This window comes from Brassica napus, chromosome A8 (assembly GCF_020379485.1).
Source record: "Brassica napus cultivar Da-Ae chromosome A8, Da-Ae, whole genome shotgun sequence".
Taxonomy (NCBI): domain Eukaryota; kingdom Viridiplantae; phylum Streptophyta; class Magnoliopsida; order Brassicales; family Brassicaceae; genus Brassica; species Brassica napus.
The window spans coordinates 16,360,555-16,380,183 of record NC_063441.1 but is presented as its reverse complement, the minus strand read 5'-3'; the positions used below and the strand labels follow the sequence as shown (position 1 = coordinate 16,380,183).

At 36.1% G+C, this 19,629-nt stretch overlaps 5 protein-coding genes across 10 annotated transcripts; 4 read left to right on the top strand and 1 right to left on the bottom strand.

Moving 5' to 3' along the window:
* The first annotated feature begins 34 nt into the window (after positions 1-34).
* Positions 35-2,612, top strand: LOC106361435 (G-box-binding factor 1). 3 transcript variants are annotated; one of them, XM_013801173.3, is made up of 11 exons: positions 35-295; positions 625-694; positions 780-824; positions 910-999; positions 1,095-1,184; positions 1,286-1,425; positions 1,516-1,573; positions 1,653-1,701; positions 1,790-1,914; positions 2,003-2,080; positions 2,172-2,612. In XM_013801173.3, exons 2-11 carry the CDS (start codon positions 635-637, stop codon positions 2,376-2,378), a joined length of 942 nt encoding a protein of 313 aa, XP_013656627.1. In that variant the 5' UTR covers positions 35-295; positions 625-634; the 3' UTR covers positions 2,379-2,612. The 3 variants fall into 3 exon arrangements, with proteins under 3 accessions (XP_013656627.1, XP_013656628.1, XP_048593791.1); XM_013801174.3 differs by having other exon boundaries at positions 39-295; positions 603-694; XM_048737834.1 differs by having other exon boundaries at positions 39-295; positions 583-694.
* LOC106361436 (HVA22-like protein k) lies at positions 2,442-4,522 on the bottom strand. 2 transcript variants are annotated; one of them, XM_048737835.1, is made up of 9 exons: positions 4,500-4,522; positions 4,254-4,419; positions 3,891-3,949; positions 3,446-3,543; positions 3,286-3,337; positions 3,137-3,200; positions 2,940-3,035; positions 2,779-2,851; positions 2,442-2,690 (listed from the first exon to the last, which is right to left on the bottom strand). In XM_048737835.1, the coding sequence occupies exons 2-9, from the start codon at positions 4,314-4,316 to the stop codon at positions 2,572-2,574; spliced, it is 624 nt and encodes a 207-aa protein (XP_048593792.1). In that variant the 5' UTR covers positions 4,317-4,419; positions 4,500-4,522; the 3' UTR covers positions 2,442-2,571. The 2 variants fall into 2 exon arrangements, with proteins under 2 accessions (XP_048593792.1, XP_013656630.1); XM_013801176.3 differs by lacking the exon at positions 4,500-4,522 and having other exon boundaries at positions 4,254-4,436.
* A 1,942-nt stretch (positions 4,523-6,464) lies between these two features.
* LOC106361437 (vicilin-like seed storage protein At4g36700) lies at positions 6,465-9,471 on the top strand. The gene is made up of 4 exons (XM_013801177.2): positions 6,465-6,860; positions 7,500-7,678; positions 7,769-7,849; positions 8,180-9,471. Exons 1-4 carry the CDS (start codon positions 6,515-6,517, stop codon positions 9,263-9,265), a joined length of 1,692 nt encoding a protein of 563 aa, XP_013656631.2. The 5' UTR covers positions 6,465-6,514; the 3' UTR covers positions 9,266-9,471.
* Positions 9,472-10,661: 1,190 nt separating this feature from the next.
* On the top strand, positions 10,662-14,208 carry LOC106361438 (splicing factor U2af large subunit A-like). 3 transcript variants are annotated; one of them, XR_001272907.3, is made up of 12 exons: positions 10,662-10,918; positions 11,203-11,435; positions 11,516-11,614; positions 11,707-11,777; positions 12,182-12,258; positions 12,328-12,375; positions 12,467-12,526; positions 12,617-12,790; positions 12,874-13,320; positions 13,405-13,540; positions 13,664-13,884; positions 13,956-14,208. XR_001272907.3 is itself a non-coding variant. In XM_013801179.3 (12 exons), the coding sequence occupies exons 1-12, from the start codon at positions 10,805-10,807 to the stop codon at positions 14,091-14,093; spliced, it is 1,665 nt and encodes a 554-aa protein (XP_013656633.2). In that variant the 5' UTR covers positions 10,662-10,804; the 3' UTR covers positions 14,094-14,208. The 3 variants fall into 3 exon arrangements, 2 of the variants coding, with proteins under 2 accessions (XP_013656633.2, XP_048593789.1); XM_013801179.3 differs by having other exon boundaries at positions 13,817-13,884; XM_048737832.1 differs by lacking the exons at positions 10,662-10,918; positions 11,203-11,435; positions 11,516-11,614; ... (1 more) ...; positions 12,182-12,258; positions 12,328-12,375 and having other exon boundaries at positions 12,461-12,526; positions 12,874-12,888; positions 12,989-13,320; positions 13,817-13,884.
* An 857-nt stretch (positions 14,209-15,065) lies between these two features.
* LOC106361439 (pentatricopeptide repeat-containing protein At4g36680, mitochondrial) lies at positions 15,066-16,612 on the top strand. The gene has a single exon (XM_013801180.3). It carries the CDS (start codon positions 15,155-15,157, stop codon positions 16,376-16,378), a length of 1,224 nt encoding a protein of 407 aa, XP_013656634.2. The 5' UTR covers positions 15,066-15,154; the 3' UTR covers positions 16,379-16,612.
* Positions 16,613-19,629: the final 3,017 nt, after the last annotated feature.

Here is a 19,629-nt window from a genome sequence, read left to right as displayed (position 1 = left end):
TGTCAGATCATAAAAAACCCTAAATCCCCAAAATATTTACAAACTTTCCTCTTTCTTCTTCTCCTATCGGACTTGGCCACAGCAGATCGGACAATCTCAAAATCCTCTTTTCCTTCTCTGTTCTTTACTCCTCCGACAGATTCAATGAAGCTGTAAGAGAAGATTAAAAAAAAATCAAATTTATTTTCGTAGGAGCTGGAGACCTGAGTTTTGGTCTCTGTCTGATCTGTCTGAGAAAAAAGAAAGGACGTGTCTTTTCATCGTTGTCTCAAATCCTAGCTGGACTTCCACATCGGTCTGTTCTTTTTTTTTTTCTTTTCCTTTTCTCTCTCTGTGTAAACACTTTTGCATGTGCAGATGTATACTCTGTTTTGATGATTGTGTGCTGAGCTTTGATTGAATTCGTTAATACAATTATGTGATTAGAGATTCTGTAAGGACAAATTCATGCATAGTTCTTGTAATTAGAGGTTCTGTAGGAGAAATTCATGTAATTAGATTGAACTGGTTGAACGCGTTTAACAACAGGCTCTCTTGTATGTTTGTAATAATTATCTTCTCGTTTTTTTTTATGTTCTGTAGTAAAGTTTCTGTCTCAGAAGATTCGTGCTTCCTTCTTTGCAGATCATAGACAATGGGAACGAGCGAGGAAAAGACCCCATTTAAGCCTTCCAAGCCAGCATCCTCGGCACAGGTTAATCATTCATCTTCATGTCCCTATACAATATTTCTTTAAATCTACTTGTATTTGATGTATCTACCTCTTGTTTGCAATGCAGGACACTCCTCCCACACCTTATGCAGACTGGTCAAACTCAATGCAGGTTCGTGTGACATGCACACTAACATGGTGTAGTGTCTTCTTTCTCGAGAAACTGCAGAACATAACAGTATGTTTTATTTCTTTAGGCTTATTATGGAGGAGGAGGTACTCCAAGTCCTTTTTTCCCATCCCCAGTTGGATCTCCTAGTCCTCACCCTTATATGTGGGGTGCTCAAGTAAGCTTCCTAGGGCAAATAAGTTTTTTTTTTTATCTTTTGTCTTTTGAAAAACACTTACACGAGTTTTATTCATTGTTGTTCAATATTGTCAGCACCATATGATGCCGCCTTATGGGACTCCAGTTCCGTATCCAGCAATGTATCCCCCAGGGACTGTCTATGCCCATCCTGGCATGCCCATGGTAACTCTCCATACTATTAACACCGTTCGAGTTATCGTTTATATTATACTTGCATAGACTAATTATAAAGTACTAACTTGCTTGACATCCTTCTCTTGTAGCCTCAGGCTTCTGGTCCAACCAACACGGAGACCGTGAAAGCTCAAGCCCCTGGTAAGAAGCCAAAGGGTAACTTGAAAAGAAAGAGTGGAGGAAGTGAGAAGGCGCCTTCTGGTTCAGGGAACGATGCTGTATCTCAAAGGTGCGACCTTAAACGCTCTGTTCAGTGTGTTACTTAATTGTAATTGGTCTTCTCTGTATTATTAGACTTATTGTAATTGTGATTGTGCAGTGAAGAAAGTGTCACAGCTGGTTCATCTGATGAAAACGATGACAATGCCAACCACCAGGTACTGAAATGATTCTGACGTGTTTTCGTTTGCTTCACTGCTCTGTGAGTTTCTAAACTGAATTTCATGTTAATTGTAGGAACAAGGTTCAGTTAGAAAGCCAAGCTTCGGACAGATGCTGGCTGATGGTAAGTTCTCACCTGCCACAAGTTTTAAGTTTTTCCTTTGCTTGCCTTCTCGATGTTTCTCTTCACTTATTATAGTTTATGTAAACAGCAAGTTCTCAGAGTAATACTACTGGTGAGATCCAAGGTTCCATGCCAATGAAACCAGTGGCGCCAGGGACTAATCTGAATATGGGGATGGACTTATGGTCTTCCCAGACTGGTGTAGCTGTGAAGGTGAGACCAAATCATCATTCATCTTATATTCAAATGCAAAGTAGCTTCTCTGATTTGATTATAAACTCATGTGTTTACTACTCAATAGGATGAAAGAGAGCTCAAGAGGCAGAAAAGGAAACAATCTAACCGTGAATCAGCTAGACGGTCCAGATTGCGGAAGCAGGTAACATTATCATCATCTCTGTGTTAGTATCACTTCACTATGGTTGCTTCTGATGTAAATTACTCAATTCCATACACACCTTTTTGAATAGGCGGAATGCGAGCAGCTTCAACAGAGAGTAGAGAGTTTGACGAGTGAGAATCAAAGTCTGAGAGATGAGTTACAGAGACTCTCCGGAGAATGTGAGAAGCTCAAGACGGAGAACAACACTATTCAGGATGAGTTGGTAAGAGTGCATGGACCAGAGGCAGTAGCTAATCTAGAACAGAATGCTGATGGATCTAAAGATGGTGAATGAACACATTGACGCTTAGGGAAACATGGAGGGGAGCTTTATAACGTCTTATTGAGATTTTGCAACAAAGGATAAAAAACTTATTTGAGATTTAAGTGACCGTATACAATCGTTTTGACATTTTTAATGTAATAGTGATTTGCCTTAAAGTTGTAAAAAGCTGCAAAGCTATGACGACTACTCTTGTTTGTTTTTATTACTCTTCATGATCGGATTCAGACTCTGAATCTCGGACTATTGCCGTTGATACTTCTGGTTCGGGACTGCTGTTTGAGATCTCTCCTTGTTGTTGGCTTGGTGGTGTAACTTCATTGGCTATTGGAACAACAAGCAGGATAACATTCTATTTAGTAACAGAGCAGTAGTTATTTGAGGACCGAACATTTAGAACGTGGAAGCTAACCTGATCCCAAGATGCTTGCGATCATTGATCGCACAAACCGTATTTCTCCTTGGTGCGACCTAACGACCTTGACCTGCACAAATGTCGTGTGTTTATAAAGCTTTTACAAAGTAACTGAAGAATGCAGAATAGTCTGAGTTATGAAGGAAGTAACAGTGTACCATCTCCTCATAGACTCCATCCACAAGTCGATCAACTCTAGCTTGGTGTCGTATCAGGAAAGGGCGAAGATGGTTGTTATATATTTGTTTTGCTCCCTATCACCGGACAAGGAAGCAAATTGAGAATCGCAGAACCGATCAGCAAGGGATTAATAAAATGTTTTAAGGATGACACTACAAAGAGATGGGAGAAGTACATCAATGGTGGGAAGTTGAAGCCAGACGAGGAACGCAAACTTTGCATGATAATACAGTGGAAACCTGTAAACACCAGAGTTTGTCGAGTCTCAATACTCTGCTTATGATAAGACAAATGATATTGTGTAACAGTTTTAGAGATGCGTACCAAGAAATGAGCTTGTCTGTGAACACTTCAACAAGGCTGAAAGAACCAAAAGCTGCAACGAAAGAAGGTGGAAGAGAGAGAGAGGGAAAAAATAATCAAATGCCATGTCAAAGAAGAGATGAGGGAGATAATTAGAAAGGTTAGTCACAATGATCTCAACCTGCCCAGTAAATAAGCCATTTTTGTTGTTGATCCTGGTCTCTATTCTCAATGGCCTTGAAAGTGGAATACACAGGCAGCCCTATGCCAATGGAACAGCTGCAGGAAACAAAGACTCAGACTTTTCTATAGCTAATACTTTTTAATCGGATAAAGAACCCAAAGGCAACAAGAAAACAAAACTTCTCTATTCATAGAAGACAATATTCACCAACAAGAGATTGTCTCCTGTCCTGAAGGTACCCTACATTATTCCAACAAGGTCGGAACCTTTGACCACTCGACTAAACAGACCATCAGGAAAATACTCCCTACCCGTAACAACATCAAATACAATCTGCTTAATCAGATTCATAATCACATCGATCACCCAAATCCTTCCTCCAAAAAAAATCATATAGTACCATTAAGTTTAACAACTAGATGGCGCTATCACCTAAACTCACCATGCTGTACGAAGTACGATGTTGGAACTAAGTGGTGAAAGCAGTACTCGTAACCCAACCTGAAATTTCCATTAGACAAAACAAAAAAACAGTTCACATTAGATTAACACAAAGTATGAGAATTCTCCGACAGTTGAGAAATCTAAATTGACCCGTCAACACAACCCTGAAGACAAAACATTCACAAAGACCAAACCTTTTTCGATGATCAGACAAAACCTGCAGGCATTTATTACCGTGATTTTTGAATTCGGACAAGAGAATTCGATGGCAGAATCCAACCAAAACATATTCAATTGAGTAAATCATAAAGTTTTGTCATTGACACAAACGAATCCCCGATAAACGGATCTGAAAGAATACCTCGCTGGTGAAGCCGGATCCGAGAAGCGCCATGGATGGGATCTGTGAAGCGAATCCGTTCATCGGAGATTCGTACGTCGGTTTGTCTGATTGACGAACTCCGTCTTACACACTCGAATTTTTCTGAATAGAGGCTTTTGAATGATTTTACCTCAGACAGAGACTCCTACAAGAAATTTTGTTTTTTTTTTCTTAAATAAACTCTTATTTAAATTAAATAGAAACTTTACTGTTACTTGTACAAACCTCCATTAATCATCTAATTAGATGTTTCGTACAATGTTGAAGCAAAGTTGTAGCCTTTGTATATTTATATGCATATATTTTCATGATTAGGATAAATTTGAATTATATGGTTTGTTCTTTTTTTTTTTAAAATTGAATGTTAAATTTAATTAAAAAAGAAAAGACCTTTGTTACAACTATGTATGTCCTTTCCTAAATTTTCTATACAAAATTGGTTAAACACCAAATAAAAAGATAGAAATTTTTCCTGCAAGTCATCAGCTTTCTCATCCCTTTATCAACCTTTTTCCAATCTACCTAGCTCTCACTCCTACTGGTTGTCCAGCACTCACTCCTACTAGACCACTGCAGCTCATAACAACCTTCTCACCTTGCATCAAACCATGCGGCCATTCCTCCCTCCAGATCCTTATCTCCCTTCTTCCTAGCAATAGTGAACTTGTTCCTCATTGTCTTATCAATTTTTTTGATCAAATCTATAAATGGCGAGGAAGATTCTCCATGTCTTCTTTGATTCCTCTCTCTCCATATAGCATGATCCATCGCCTGAAAAACATATCGCAGAGTGAAGAGCCGAATTTTACACCAACCCAATCCATCTGAAGCTATCCAAACAATTCTCTCCCATTCAGCTGAGAATGGTTTGTTTTTTTTTTTTTGTAAAAGGGCTTTCAAAGAATGGTTTGTTCAATATTGTTGTAGTCTTTGTTTAAAAAGTACTCAAAATCCACTATGTTTGTGATTAATAAAGGCTGTCCATGTGAGGCTTGATATGATATATATAGCTGATAAGTTTGAGACATTTGAATTCGCACCTAGTTTATCGCTTTTGGATTCGCATAGCTAGGTTTAATTTAAGGGGAATAATTGTGAAATATAATTAGTATGTTTTATAATTTATACACACTTTTATTAACTTGTACACACATATTTGAGATACTCTGGCAACTAAAGATCATGGAGTAAGCTCAATTTCAATACCGACTACAGAATCCCATCACCGAAAATTCTCATGCTGTCTGAAAGTTTAGATATGATTCCTTGATCTCATTCAGTTTACGTACAAGAGATATATACATGAAGTTGTTACTGGAGATATTGATCTCCCTAGAATATCGTAACTAGATTGACTAATTACAACAGAATAAGGATATTGGAATATCCATTCTTTTACAGTCCGTACCGTTGGTTGGAGGAACTCATTACGACTCACATGAATTTGAGTAACTCCTCAACCAGTAAAGCGTAAGAGCATTCAAATGTTTGTACCAAACAAATTTTTCTACATGCTTACAAATATTAGAACAGATAAGACCCATGTGCTGCTGACTGCTGTGCATATGTCAATATCGTAAATTATAATCATTGTATTTATTGGTAATTTTGTCATTTATCTGAGGGATACGCAAGTCCAAACATCTTAAAAATACGTTCGAATACATCAATCTTTTTCTCTATTTTGGTTAGACGCCATATTTATCGAATACAGAAGCGCTAACTGAAAAACACAGCTTATGTTGACGACATCATAATAACATATGATCGCGCAACTATTAAATATTTTGAATATAAAATTTTAAAATCTTGTTAGGTGTCCAAAGAATTGGAAAAACGATAAGAGACCTGGGCAGGCGGAAACATCAAAAGCGTTAAACGATAAATCGTATATGACACCACAGAAGTCATGCATGATAACACAACTTCAGTGACAAAAATACAATTTAAACCCATGACATATAATTGGTCTTGCGATACAAACTATGCATCTCTTTTGTTTATACATTTAATACATTATCATCAACGGTTCTTATCAGCCCAATCTTTCCATGTATTTTAGCGGGTAATTTGAACTCCTATCAAAAGAACCATGCACTCAAGCACGTGTCCAAACACTTAAGACACGTATCAATTGTGAACTTTTGAGTTCTCTCTCCCTCTCATCACCTCCCCTTCCTTATATGATTGAATACGCTTCACATTGAATAGCACACAAAGTAATAAAAAAACACATAGAGATGATTAGGTTTACAGTATTATCATTCTTTGTTGTTTTCGTTCTCTTATTCGCTTGCAATGAGTCTTCGGCTAAGACTGCTAAGTATGATAAGTCTGATGAGTCGGTCGAAAACGACGATCTCGCCGCTGTACCGTCATGTTGTGGGTTTTCATCGCCTCTTCTGATCAAGAAAGATCAATGGAAACCAATCTTCGCGAACAAGTTCGGACAGATCTCAACCGTTCAAATCGGCGATGGATGCGGCGGGATGGGCCCTTACAAAATACATTCCATAACGCTGGAACCAAACGCGCTTATGCTCCCTCTTCTTCTTCATTCCGACATGGTCTTCTTTGTCGACTCTGGTACATATCTATAATCTGCTTCAGTGTCATGTATTCAGGGTCGGATCATTGACTTTGACACCTAAATTTTTAAGAAGTAATGTATAGTTTTTTTTCTGAAAACCAAGTAATTTATATAGTTATCGTTTACCAAAAAAAAAATTATATAGTTATAGACCTCCAAATTATTTTAAACTTTTTTATTAACGTTTTAGTAAACGTTTAGGCTCCTCTGCATGTATTTGGTTTCACCCCTTGATTTTGCTTTGAGTATATAGTCCACTATTGCATGATTATGGGTTGAGATGGTTTAATCTCGGTTCGTGTTCGGTGTTCCATCTTCGGTTAGGCTTCGTTATTTGGCAAAGTATCTCATTATTTGTTTTCATGATAAATTACGGTAAACTTGGCAAGAAGATAGAACAAGATAAGCCTAGATTGTGACTAGACGTTTGTAACCCGTTACAAACAACATCATTTTATATGAAAACTCAAATATTTGGCAAAAGTAAAAAGGGTAAACTATTAGCCCAATTTTGGTTTGGTTTGGTTAACGTTGGCTAGAGAAAGGATCAAAATCAGTTTATTTGGTTGGGTTTACGAATCAGCTTTTGCGGTTTTGTTCCTATTATGTTAAAAACTGGTTTTGTGATTGTATAGGAAGTGGGATTCTGAATTGGGTAGAGGCGCAAGCGACAAGTACTGAGATAAGACTAGGGGACGTTTACAGGCTACGTCCCGGTACAGTTTTCTACTTACAGAGCAAGCCGGTGGATATCTTCCTTGGAACCAAACTTAAGATTTACGCTATCTTTTCCAACAGCCAGGAATGTTTACATGTAAGATATGACTCTTTTTCATTTTCTTACTGTATATATATTGTATATATATCTTTCTTCTTATTTGTGGATCGTCTTCCGTGGATGCAGGATCCTTGCTTTGGTGCGTATTCAAGTGTCACAGATCTCTTGTTTGGTTTTGATGAAACAATTCTCAAATCAGCTTTTGGGGTACGTACGCATGTTATCTGTCTATGTCTAGGTTTTTATATGTATTACGTGTGATATTGATGTAACTTGGGGTGCAAAATTTTAATATTTGTATATCTTGCTTCTCAAGTTACTCTAGTAGGTAAAACCAACAAAAGTACAATAGTTTATGCTATTTTAGGTTATGCGAGCTGGAAGATACGAATATGTGTATATCTTGCTTCTCAAGTTACTATAGTTTAGTAAAAAAAAGTTACTCTAGTAGATAAAACCAACAAAAATACTATAGGAGATGCTATCTTAAGTTATGCTAAGTGTGATTAATTAACTGTATTTGTTACTTTTGATTAGGTTCCTGAGGAGATTATAGGGCTGATGAGGAACCGTACACAGCCACCATTGATCGTGCACGATATGCTGACCACACCAGGTGAAGCCAACACCGACACCGACACCAACACGTGGCCGCTCCAAACGCGATTACTCAAACTATTTTCCGGAGATGCAAGTGCAGACTCAGTGGAAAACAAGAAGGTGAAGAAGAAGAAAGAGAAGAAAGAAAAGAAGAAGAAGCCAAAGAAGGCAACGACATTCAATGTATTCGAATCCCAACCCGACTTCCAAAGCCCTAACGGTCAAACCATAACCATCAACAGGAAGGATCTTAAAGTATTACAAGGCTCAATGGTTGGAGTTTCCATGGTGAATCTAACGCAAGGATCAATGATGGGACCACACTGGAACCCATGGGCTTGCGAGATATCAGTCGTGGTGAGAGGATCAGGAATGGTTAGGGTGCTTAGGAATTCCATTTCGAGATCATCATCAGAGTGTAAGAACATGAGGTTTAAGGTAGAGAAAGGAGATATTTTCGCGGTTCCACGGTTACATCCAATGGCTCAAATGTCTTTCCTTAATGACTCGTTGGTGTTTGTTGGGTTTACTACTTCGGCTAAGAATAATGAGCCGCAGTTCTTGGCTGGGAAGAACTCGGTTTTGTGGTCGCTTGACCGGGAGGTATTGGCTGCGTCGTTTAATGTGAGTAGTTTTATGATTGCTGGATTGTTGGAAGCTCAGAAGGAGGCCGCTGTGTTGGGATGTCCTGCTTGTGCGGAAGGAGAGTTGGAGAAGCTTAAGGAAGACGAAGAGAAGAAGGAGTCGCCGCCTCAGCAACCACCACAGCCACCGCAAGGAGAGCCACAAAAACCACCGCAAGGGGAGCCACAAAAACCACCGCAAGGAGAACCAGAAGGACCACAAAAGCCGTTCCAACCGCAGCCAGGACAAGGAGAACCACAAGAACCGCAAGCATCCATGGAGACGAAGATGAGAGATGAAGAGAGGAAGAGAGAAGAAGAAGAGGCGAAGAAGGAAGAGGAAGAGAGATGGAAACAAGAAGAGAAGTTGTGGCCGACTCAACCTCAGTGGGAAGACTGAGAAGAAGGAGAGAACGCCTAGAGAAGCTTTTGAGTCGAGAGTGTTTGTGTTATATATATGGTCAGAAGTTTGAATTTGAGGTCTCTTGTTTTTTCTTTTAGTTTGTGTATGCTACGTTTATGTATTGTATTGTATTGTGCCTTGTTTTATTAAAATCTTTGTATATGCGGAACGTGAATAATAAAAGTTTTCCAAGTTCTGAGACATTATAGTATTATACTGGTGATTGGGCTGTAGGAGCTAACTTTAATTTTAATTTTTATCTATAGCTTTTAAAATCATCCATTATAGCTTTTAAAATCATCCATCATATTTTGATTTTTAAAATTTATATTGATTTTTAAAAGTACAACCAAAAAAATAAAAAAAAAGTTGTGAAACCTTTATTTTTTAAAACCCTATTTTTTTAAGTTGTAGGAAATATTTTACTCTAGCAATAAATTTTAAAGCTACATATTTTTTAACTAAATAAAATTTTTATACATATTATTTTTTACGGTAAATTTTTTATAGTTAGAACCCAACCATCAATTTATAGTAAAAAGCGACCAAGTTTACTTCTAGTGAATTGGTTAAATCTTTGGTTAAGTTACTTGTTAAAGGGGAAAAAATCTTGGACAAAACCTAATAAAACATGTGTTTTGCCTCTCTATTTTTTTGTAAACAATATACATATAAAATCATAAAGGAATTATTAAGCTATTTTAAAATGTTTATCACTTACTCAAAAGTCAAAATTAGGTTTAGTCAATGTTTTGAAAACCGGACAGGACCGGAGACGTGATTCTGTCTTCTATCTGGTTTCGTGTTGTACAAAAACTGGATTTGAGTTAAACCGGAAAATCTAGTCAGAAATTGATGAAATTTGGTAAAATTGGGATCCGATGCAATATGAAAACCCGATTTTCTTAAATTCAATTAAAAATATAAAAACTGCAAATTTAAAAAAAAATTCATAAAAAATCGTATTACTTTTTGAATATCCATCTAAACAAATGATTTTTCATTATATTTTATATTATTTTTAAAAATTTCCATTTTATTTTCATATCATTTTTAATTTCTCACAATGATATAAAATTTTATAAAAATAAATTTATAGTTATACATATATATGTATATAATTGTTTAATCTAAAATTAAATTAAAATTTAAAACCCAGTCGAATCGGTTGGACCGATCATTGACCGAGTCAATATCGGTTCGGTTTTCATTTAGTGAACTCAAACATACATGGATTGGGCCACAATGAAGACTTGGATCGGACTGGGTAGCTTGGATTCGGACCGGGCCGTATATCCTTTTTTTTTTGCGAAATAATTGTCGTTGCTGACGTGTCGCAATCCTTATTAAGAGTTTTAAGACCAAACACGACACTGACAAAACTACCCTTTCGGTTGGTCTCGTCTTTATTTAATAACAGAACAATCGAAATTGCCCTAAAAAAATTTGTTTTCTCCATTCGTCCAAATCTCGGCGGCAGAAACAGAGAGGAAACTTATCTTAAACCCCCTATCTCCGGTGAAAGCGTGCGTTACTATGTCTGACTTCGAAGATCACGAGGGAAACGGGACAGCTGTTGACGGCTTCGAGGCCGATGATAACGGCGGCCGCGGCGGAGAAATCGAGGATCAAACAGACTCGAAATCTCAGGTACTTTATGCTCTTTGATTACGCTACAATCTTCCAGCTTCCGATTGTTCAATGGATTTGTTTTCAGAGATTCAAATCTATGTTTATTAGCTTCGATGCGTAATTGAATTCAATAAAGAATCGATTTTTAGTATACTGGTTAAAAACTGCAGATTGTAAGGGTTTAGGGTATAGAGCGAATTGAAGATTAGTTTGGGGTTGAGTTTACTTGTTATGTGTAGTGTTTTTTTTTTTGTTTAGTTTGATTTATATATAAGTTGTAAGTGATGAGGATTCTTGTGTAGGGAGAAACACGTGACAATGAAAGAGAGTCTTCAAGAAGTAAAGACAGAGAAAGAGAGAAGGGATCTGTAGATCGAAGCAGAGACAGAAGCAAGGAGAGAAGTAGAGACAGGGATCGTGAGCGTCGTAGCCGCCACAGGGATCGTAGTAGAGACCGTGGTGATAGAAGAGACCGTGGTAGTAGAGACCGCGATGATGACTACCGCAGAGGCAGCCGTGACCGTGACTATGATAGGTGACTACTAATCTATCTTTTCTAATTAAATGAAATCCTTTTCGAATTCTAATTTTTGTGTGTTTTAAAATAAATTATAGGCGTAGAGATGACAGAGGAGATAGACGCCGTCATAGGTCTCGTTCGCGTTCCAAGGATAGATCTAGGCGCAGATCAAGGTCTCGCTCTCCATCAAAAACGTAACTTATCTTCCTGGCTCTAACTACTCTTCTGTGAAATGATTATTTTTATTCTAAGAATTTTAGCTTACATCAAATCTATGTTCTTGCAGCAAACGGGTCAGTGGATTCGATATGGCACCTCCAGCCTCTGCAATGTTAGCTGCTGGTGCTGCTGTTACAGGTATCCTTTTTTTGTCTTCTTTAATTTGGCATAATGTAGAGTTCATTCCCATAATGCACATAGGCTGTTCTTGTTCATTTTTACATGGGATACAACGTTAGAACTGAGAGGTTTTGGTTGTTTGTTGTTCTTTTGTGTTTCTTGTTTGCTTTTCTATTTTGGTAAGGCAACATTTGGGTGTGGGCTGGTTAGCTCTTATATACAAGGAGGAATTTCTGCAATTTTTTTATTGGTACTGCTCATCCTCAGTACCTATCACTGGTTTTGTTCACAAATGATTTTCTAGTGGAATTAGATTTGGCCGGATGTCTACTATTATATCGCAGTTGCTTTTTCAGGGAAGGTAAAACATGTCTTCTTATATTTACACTTCTCATGTATTATCTTGTTTCTCATTTTTGTAGGCCAAGTTCCTCCACCACCACCAACTCTTCCTCCGGCTGGAATGTTTCCCAACATATTCCCTTTACAGACTGGACAGGTCTTTTATCTTTACCCTTTTAACAACTATGTATTGAGTTCTTTCTCAAGCTAATTCTATGTCCTGCAGGCATTCGGTGGACTCCCTATGATGCCAATTCAGGCTATGACACAGCAGGTCAGCTTTGATTTTCATTGAGTATATTATACCTGCTATCTATTTATCTGTTGCTAACCATGTCTTCTTATTAACCTTTCTGTGTCTTCAGGCGACTAGGCATGCTCGCAGAGTCTACGTTGGTGGGCTTTCCCCTGTGGCTAATGAACAGGTTGATAGCCACTTTTGTTTTTTTTTTCCCACTGAACTATACTCCAGCGTTTGATTGATATTAACATTGATTTACTTTCCTGTATTGCAGTCTGTGGCTACATTCTTTAGTCAAGTTATGGCTGCGGTTGGTGGAAACACCGCTGGTCCAGGTGATGCCGTCGTCAATGTTTACATAAACCACGAGAAGAAGTTTGCTTTTGTGGAGATGAGATCCGTTGAAGAGGCTAGTAACGCAATGTCCTTGGATGGCATTATATTTGAGGTACAATTTTTTAATATTCACCCTTCTACTAAGTATTAGGTGTTGGAGAGTATTTGAATCTCCTTTTTTTTTCACATTCCTAGGGAGCTCCAGTGAAGGTGAGGAGACCTAGTGACTATAACCCATCTCTAGCTGCATCTCTTGGCCCAAGCCAGCCCAGTCCCCATCTAAACTTAGCTGCTGTTGGTCTGACTCCAGGTGCTTCCGGCGGTCTCGAAGGCCCAGACCGTATCTTCGTCGGTGGACTTCCATATTACTTCACCGAGGCACAAGTCAGGGAGCTGCTGGAAAGCTTTGGAGCCCTAAAGGGGTTTGACCTCGTCAAAGATCGAGAAACTGGGAACTCCAAAGGATACGCCTTCTGTGTGTACCAAGATGTCGCCGTTACAGATATTGCCTGCGTTGCTCTGAACGGTATTAAAATGGGAGACAAGACTCTCACTGTGAGACGCGCTAACCAGGGATCAATGCAGCCAAAACCTGAACAGGAGAGTGTGTTGTTGCATGCACAGCAGCAGATTGCTTTTCAGGTAAAATTGAGTTATGTTAGCAACCTTTGTTTCTTTATGGTTTATTAATTGCAAGGCTTGTGTGCTTTTTTATCTTTTTTGCAGATGAATATGTTCCAGCCGGGTCCAGTGGCAACTACAGTTGTATGTTTGACTCAAGTTGTTACTGAGGATGAGCTTAAAGACGATGAGGAGTTTGAAGATATAATGGAAGACATGAGACAAGAAGGCGGAAAGTTTGGTAAGAGATTTCTTTTATTTTGCATTTTATTATATCCATTTTGGAGATATATATAAAGATTAAAACAAAAGCATATTGATTTGTCTCTCTGTTTTCTTTGGTTTGTATATGTCTGTTTTACAGCCTTTTGCTATAAAGAATCAGCACCTAACATACTCAGACTGGAGACTGCATATCTTATTTTTTTCACAAATGGCTACTCTTTAAAAACTAACGTTTTTGTCTCTGTATGTCTCTTGTATTTGGAATGTTTGTTGTTTAACTCTTAAAATGCAGGTATGTTGACCAGCGTTGTGATTCCGCGTCCTAGCCCCAGCGGTGAGCCAGTGCCAGGCCTTGGCAAGGTTTGTACTAAAGACCTCGCCTCTCTATCTTTCTCTCTTGCAGAACTTGAACTCAGTGGGAATGAATGCAGGTGTTCTTGAAGTATGTTGATACTGAAGGTTCGTCGAGGGCAAGAAGCGGGATGAATGGTAGGAAGTTTGGAGGGAATGAAGTGGTTGCTGTATTTTATCCAGAAGACAAGTTTGATCAGGGAGAGTATGGAGCCTGAAGCTCATCCTTTGTTTGTTTGCTTGCTGTCTAGTACCTTTAAGTTCTCTTCAGTTTTTTGCTTCAGTTAAAAGACGCTTTGTGTTATTTTAAGACCAATATATGATTTTGATACTTTTGTTTGCTATAAACCTTACCAATGAAGTCCTGTTTTGTTCTCTCTCTAGTAGACATTGATCATAATTATTTCAATGATCCTGAAGAACGTTAAATTTCTAAAGAGTATTTGAAGTCTCTTGTTTAATCAAGAGGTTATGTTTTTACTCTACTAGAATTATAAAAAAATAATTTATTATGAGCCCTGTTCAAAAACTTGTCCGCGGAGCCGATTATTCGATCGAGTATACGAGATGCGTAGGTAGAACGTGGTGAATTGGGACGGATGCTTTCTACGCTGAGTCATATACATAAATATGTATTATACGTGTGTATGTAGAGTATTATACATCAAAAATACAAAAAAAAATTTCGAGTATTCTCCGATTTTTCTCCGTATTTTTAATAAATCGCTAGGTCCGTATATACCGCACGCGTAGCATCTAGCAAGTTTCTGAACAATAGCGCCTAGCGAGCTTCCGAACAAGAATTATGAGTTATCTGATTAATATAGAAATTTCTATATTGGAAACTTTCATAACAGCATAATACACAAAATTAATTGTTTACAAACTATTAGTGTACGATTTAAATCGTTAATAAGATTAATAAAAATGTTAGCTGTAGACTTATATAACACGATAATAAAAAAACAAAACTGTCATAGGTAAAAAAATGTAAAATTGTTGGTTTTGTACTCATATTTTTCTCAAAATATTAAACGAATAAAATATGAAAAAAAATTATAGAAAACTTTTAACATTGTTCAAACAAAATAATTCAGTGTGATGCAAGAGAGAAGACATGGATCTTGTATAAACCAAATAAAATGGTCAGTTGTAAAACCATAAATATAATCATTTTTACAATTTATAATAAATTTTTTTTTTTTTTGCAAAAATCTTAAACCCTAAAGCTTCTCCCTTTGTGCCTTCCCTCTCCACATTTCGTCACCTCCTCTGCAAAATGGCTGCATCCCGTCTCTCCCTCCGCCACCTCCGCCGCTTCACCACCACCACCGGAGATGCCGCGACCACCGTCCTAGAGTCCACCAAGATCTCCGCCTCCAAAGCGAAGAGCATCCTCCGCAAACAGCACGACCCCGACAAAGCCCTCGAGATCTACTCCAACGTCTCCAACCACTCCGCCTCCCCCGTCTCCTCCCGCTACGCCCAGGAGCTCACCGTCCGCCGCCTCGCGAAATGCAACCGATTCTCCGACATCGAAGCCCTGATCGAGTCCCACAAGGACGACCCGAGGATAAAGGAGGAGCCTTTCTACTCCACGCTCATCAGATCCTACGGAAGAGCCTCGATGCTCGATCACGCCGTCAAGGCTTTCGAGGAGATGGGTCGGCACGAGACGCCGAGGACAGCTGTCTCCTTCAACGCCTTGCTAACGGCGTGTCTTAACTCTCAGAACTTTGAGAAAGTCCCCCAACTGTTCGACGAAATGCCTCAGAGGTATAGCACCATCGTCCCCGATAGAGTCTCTTACGGGATATTGATTAAGTCGTATTGCGACGCTGGCTCGCCGGAGAAAGCTATCGAGATTATGAGAGAGATGGAAGGTAAACGAAACATGGAGGTTACCACCATTGCTTTCACTACGATCTTAGGTTCTTTGTATAAGAATGGTAAAGTTGAGTTAGCAGAGAGCTTGTGGAACGAGATGGTTAAGAAAGGAATTGAATTTGATAGTGCAGCGTATAACGTTCGTTTAATGAATGCTCAGAAAGAGGGTCCTGAGAGAGTATGGGAGTTGATCGAGGAGATGAGTGTTAAGGGCTTGAAGCCTGATACGATTAGTTACAACTATCTTATGACGGCGTATTGCGAGAAGGGGATGTTGGATGAGGCTAAGAAAGTGTTTGAAGGGCTTAAGAGAAACAGGTGTGCTCCTAACGCGGCTACGTTTAGGACGTTGGTGTTTCATCTGTGTGACAGTGGTTTGTATGAGCAAGGGTACGCGATCTTCAAGAAGAGTGTGGGTATGAACAAGATTCCTGATTTTAACACTTTGCAGCATTTGGCTGTTGGGTTGGTGAGGAACAAGAAGGTGAATGACGCTAAAGGGTTGATTAGGACGGTGAAGAAGAAGTTTCCTCCGAGTTTCTTGAATGCGTGGAAGAAACTTGAGGAGGAACTTGGGCTGGATACGAAACCCGATGCTTCTTCGACTCCTGCTTAGAAAGCACAGGAGCATTGCAATTGAAGATCTGATTCATTTGCTTTAGCTTTTTACTTATAACTTCATCTCCTGCGTTTTTACTTTCCTCATAAAATAGCTTGTGAAAGCTTGAAGTTTTTTGTTGGTGGAATCTCTTGAATTTCATGTTATTCAGTTTCCAGCTTCATAGAGTTCATAGTTGTTGTGTTTTACACACTTTGTGCTTCGTGATGAATTCAAGTTTCTTTTGTTTTATGTTTTGTATACACACTCAAAGCCTCGGGTTATCGCGAGAGGCTAAACAAATTCTGCATTTTGACATGATTACTTTATTATTATACGAATTGTACTATTATATTTCTATGTTTTCTGCATAATAGTAATACACATATGACTCCTTAATGTTTGAATAAGATTTTTGTTTGTGGAACACTTTTGTTGAAAAGTATGATGTCTTTATTTCACACTAATAAGTCCAATATAAATTTACATATATGATTCATCGGCCAATACATTGTCTTATCTTTGTATTTGATAATTCATTCGTTAGCTGGCATTATCATACAACGCTATGACATCGCACATGATCCAACATTGAAGATTTTTTTTTTTTGATAACGCCTGTCGGCTGATCCAATCGGTTCCGAAAAAAACGTACATCAGTTATGGGTTCGATTCTCTTTAGAAACTAAACTATCACTACTTGGTCAGTCTGAATTCGAGATTCAATCCAAATGATTTATATGGTAAATCGTAACAAATGATTAGTCCTAACATTAGTCGGAAAATATTCTAAATTCGGGTTAAGTAGTGTGATACACTTTCAGAGCGTAAAACATCGAAAAATGTTATTAGCAATACACAAAGCAGCTACTTTTCTAAGATTTGTTGTCCTCAACGTTTCTTAGTTTTTACTTTTTAGTATATTTTAAACAAAGTATTGTTTTCAAGATCAAATCAAATTTGATTCTCAGGATATTTTTTTTTTCAAAAAAGGACACATTTAACTTTTAGTTCACAATTGTTTCTTCTGTGGATATGTACTGCTTTTGTGGCAAGATGCAGGTAAGGTATCGTTGTATACTATTGTTGGGTTAAATAAACTAGCTATAGTTATTTGGTGTGGATATATAAACTATTGTAGGGTTATAAACTAGCTATAGTATATTACATGTAATGAATGGTCTTGAGCTTTATTAAACAGGAGGTGAAGAAGCATGATAGAAAGCATACTTTTAATTCAACTGGCTGCAATTTCCCTACTATATATACGTATGAATTATAACTTTATAAGCTTTTGTTTTATGTTCACTAATCTATATGAAAATATAAGTTCATTTAAAAGTTCATTTAATTGTCATTTCATCATGCAACCTTCTATCAATTAAGGTAAGCCAAGTGTTTAATGAGCGATGAGTTTTGCTTTATCGAGGGTTCGTCTTACTGATCTAGGTTAATTATGAAAAAAATCACACATGGTTATTTCACTTGTTCCATTCATAACCGTGTGATCATTTTGTCTAATACTCTCGGTTAGTATCATGTTAAACAGCATGAACTATATGCCAACTTTTATTACTCGCATGTATCGGAAACATAAATACGGAAAACTATACTTAATTAGTATTATGAATAATTAACATGACATTTTAACTACATATAAAGATGATATGATATTAATTAATATTTTAAAATTTCACTATCGCTTACCTAATTACGTGCTATGTTTTTCCTGTTTACTTAATTAAGCAAAACATGTTTGTCTTTTCCCATGATTCAAAGTCTAATCAATCGAACCTTTTAAAATTTTCATAAATCCAAATTAGTCACTTGACTCTTCCATTAATTTATCTAAATTTAAACTGTAAAAATTATTTAAATGAACTCCATCATGCCGTTTTACACTGTGACATAAATCTATACTATTATTTGCAAAGTAAATTTTTGGAATCGAGCTCTCACGTTAAAAGTTAAAGTGGTTAATATCGTTTGTACCCTTAATGAATAAAATGTATAAATAAATTAAAAATAAAAATGAAATTTAAATTTGTTTGATTAGATAATATATTCAAATTAATAATAGTAAGAATTATCCAAAATCTAAAAATATATAATTTTAAAAAAGAGATAATATATATATATATATATATATATATATATTGTATTGTTATCTGAAAAAGTCTTTTAGTGAAAATTTAAAAACATAAGTTATATAACTAAATATTAATCATATAAAATTATTAATTAAGTAATTTAAATAGAATATTGAGTTATCCAAAAACTAAAAATATAATTAAAAAAAGATAATATCTATATATATATTGTATTCTTATCTGAAAAAGTCATTTAGTAAAAAATTAAAAAACATAAATTATATAATTAAATATTAATTAAATTAATTATTTTAATTATATAATTAAAAATAGAATATTGAGTTATTTTAAGATTATTTTAGTATAATGAATATATGGTACAAAGAACTTATAACAGAGCGGTTAATATCTATACTACCCTTAATGAATTTTTATATATAATTAAAAACGAAATTTATGTTAATAATATTAGATTTATATGTTATACTAGATAATGGTAAATTATGATAAATTTGTCAAATAAAACATGTAAAAAAAAGATAATTATTATATATATTGTGCTGTTATCTGAAAATAATGTTTTCTACTATAAAATTTAAAAATAAATTTTATGTTAATAATATTAGATTTATATGTTATATTAGATAATTGTAAATTATTATAAATTTGTCAAAATAAAAAAAACTTTAAAAAAATGATAATTAGATACTACCCATAATGAAATTTTATACATAATTAAAAAGGATTTTTTTGTTAATAATATTAGATTTATATGTTATATTAGATAATTGTAAATTATGATATATTTGTCAAATAAAAACATGTTCAAAAAAAGATAATTATTATATATATTGTATTGTTATCTAAAAATAATGTTTTCTACTATAAAAATTTAAAATAATTTAAACGAATTTATGTTAATAATATTAGATTTATATGTTTTTATTAGATAATTGTAAATTATGATAAATTTGTCAAATAAAAAATGTTTTTTCAAAAAAAAAAGAAGATAATTATTATATATATATATGGTGTTGTTATCTGAAAATAATGTTTTTTATTATAAAAGTTAAAAAATTAAGATATAAAAAAATTTAAATTTAATATCAATTATGTAAAAGTTTGTATAAAGATAAAGTGTTAAAATAAAAAATATTTTTAAAAAGACAATTCTTATAT

Coding starts and splice junctions, on each gene's coding strand:
- LOC106361435 (XM_013801173.3), top strand. CDS start 635: ATGGGAACGAGCGAGGAAAAGACCCCATTTAAGCCTTCCAAGCCAGCA. Junction 1,000..1,094: donor CTTATATGTGGGGTGCTCAA/GTAAGCTTCCTA, acceptor CAATATTGTCAG/CACCATATGATGCCGCCTTA. Junction 1,574..1,652: donor ATGACAATGCCAACCACCAG/GTACTGAAATGA, acceptor TGTTAATTGTAG/GAACAAGGTTCAGTTAGAAA.
- LOC106361436 (XM_048737835.1), bottom strand. CDS start 4,316: ATGAACGGATTCGCTTCACAGATCCCATCCATGGCGCTTCTCGGATCC. Junction 3,950..4,253: donor GATCCGGCTTCACCAGCGAG/GTATTCTTTCAG, acceptor TGGAAATTTCAG/GTTGGGTTACGAGTACTGCT. Junction 3,201..3,285: donor ACAGACAAGCTCATTTCTTG/GTACGCATCTCT, acceptor TGGTGTTTACAG/GTTTCCACTGTATTATCATG.
- LOC106361437 (XM_013801177.2), top strand. CDS start 6,515: ATGATTAGGTTTACAGTATTATCATTCTTTGTTGTTTTCGTTCTCTTA. Junction 6,861..7,499: donor GGTCTTCTTTGTCGACTCTG/GTACATATCTAT, acceptor GTGATTGTATAG/GAAGTGGGATTCTGAATTGG. Junction 7,850..8,179: donor TTCTCAAATCAGCTTTTGGG/GTACGTACGCAT, acceptor ACTTTTGATTAG/GTTCCTGAGGAGATTATAGG.
- LOC106361438 (XM_013801179.3), top strand. CDS start 10,805: ATGTCTGACTTCGAAGATCACGAGGGAAACGGGACAGCTGTTGACGGC. Junction 12,259..12,327: donor TCCCTTTACAGACTGGACAG/GTCTTTTATCTT, acceptor TATGTCCTGCAG/GCATTCGGTGGACTCCCTAT. Junction 12,527..12,616: donor CCCCTGTGGCTAATGAACAG/GTTGATAGCCAC, acceptor CCTGTATTGCAG/TCTGTGGCTACATTCTTTAG.
- LOC106361439 (XM_013801180.3), top strand. CDS start 15,155: ATGGCTGCATCCCGTCTCTCCCTCCGCCACCTCCGCCGCTTCACCACC.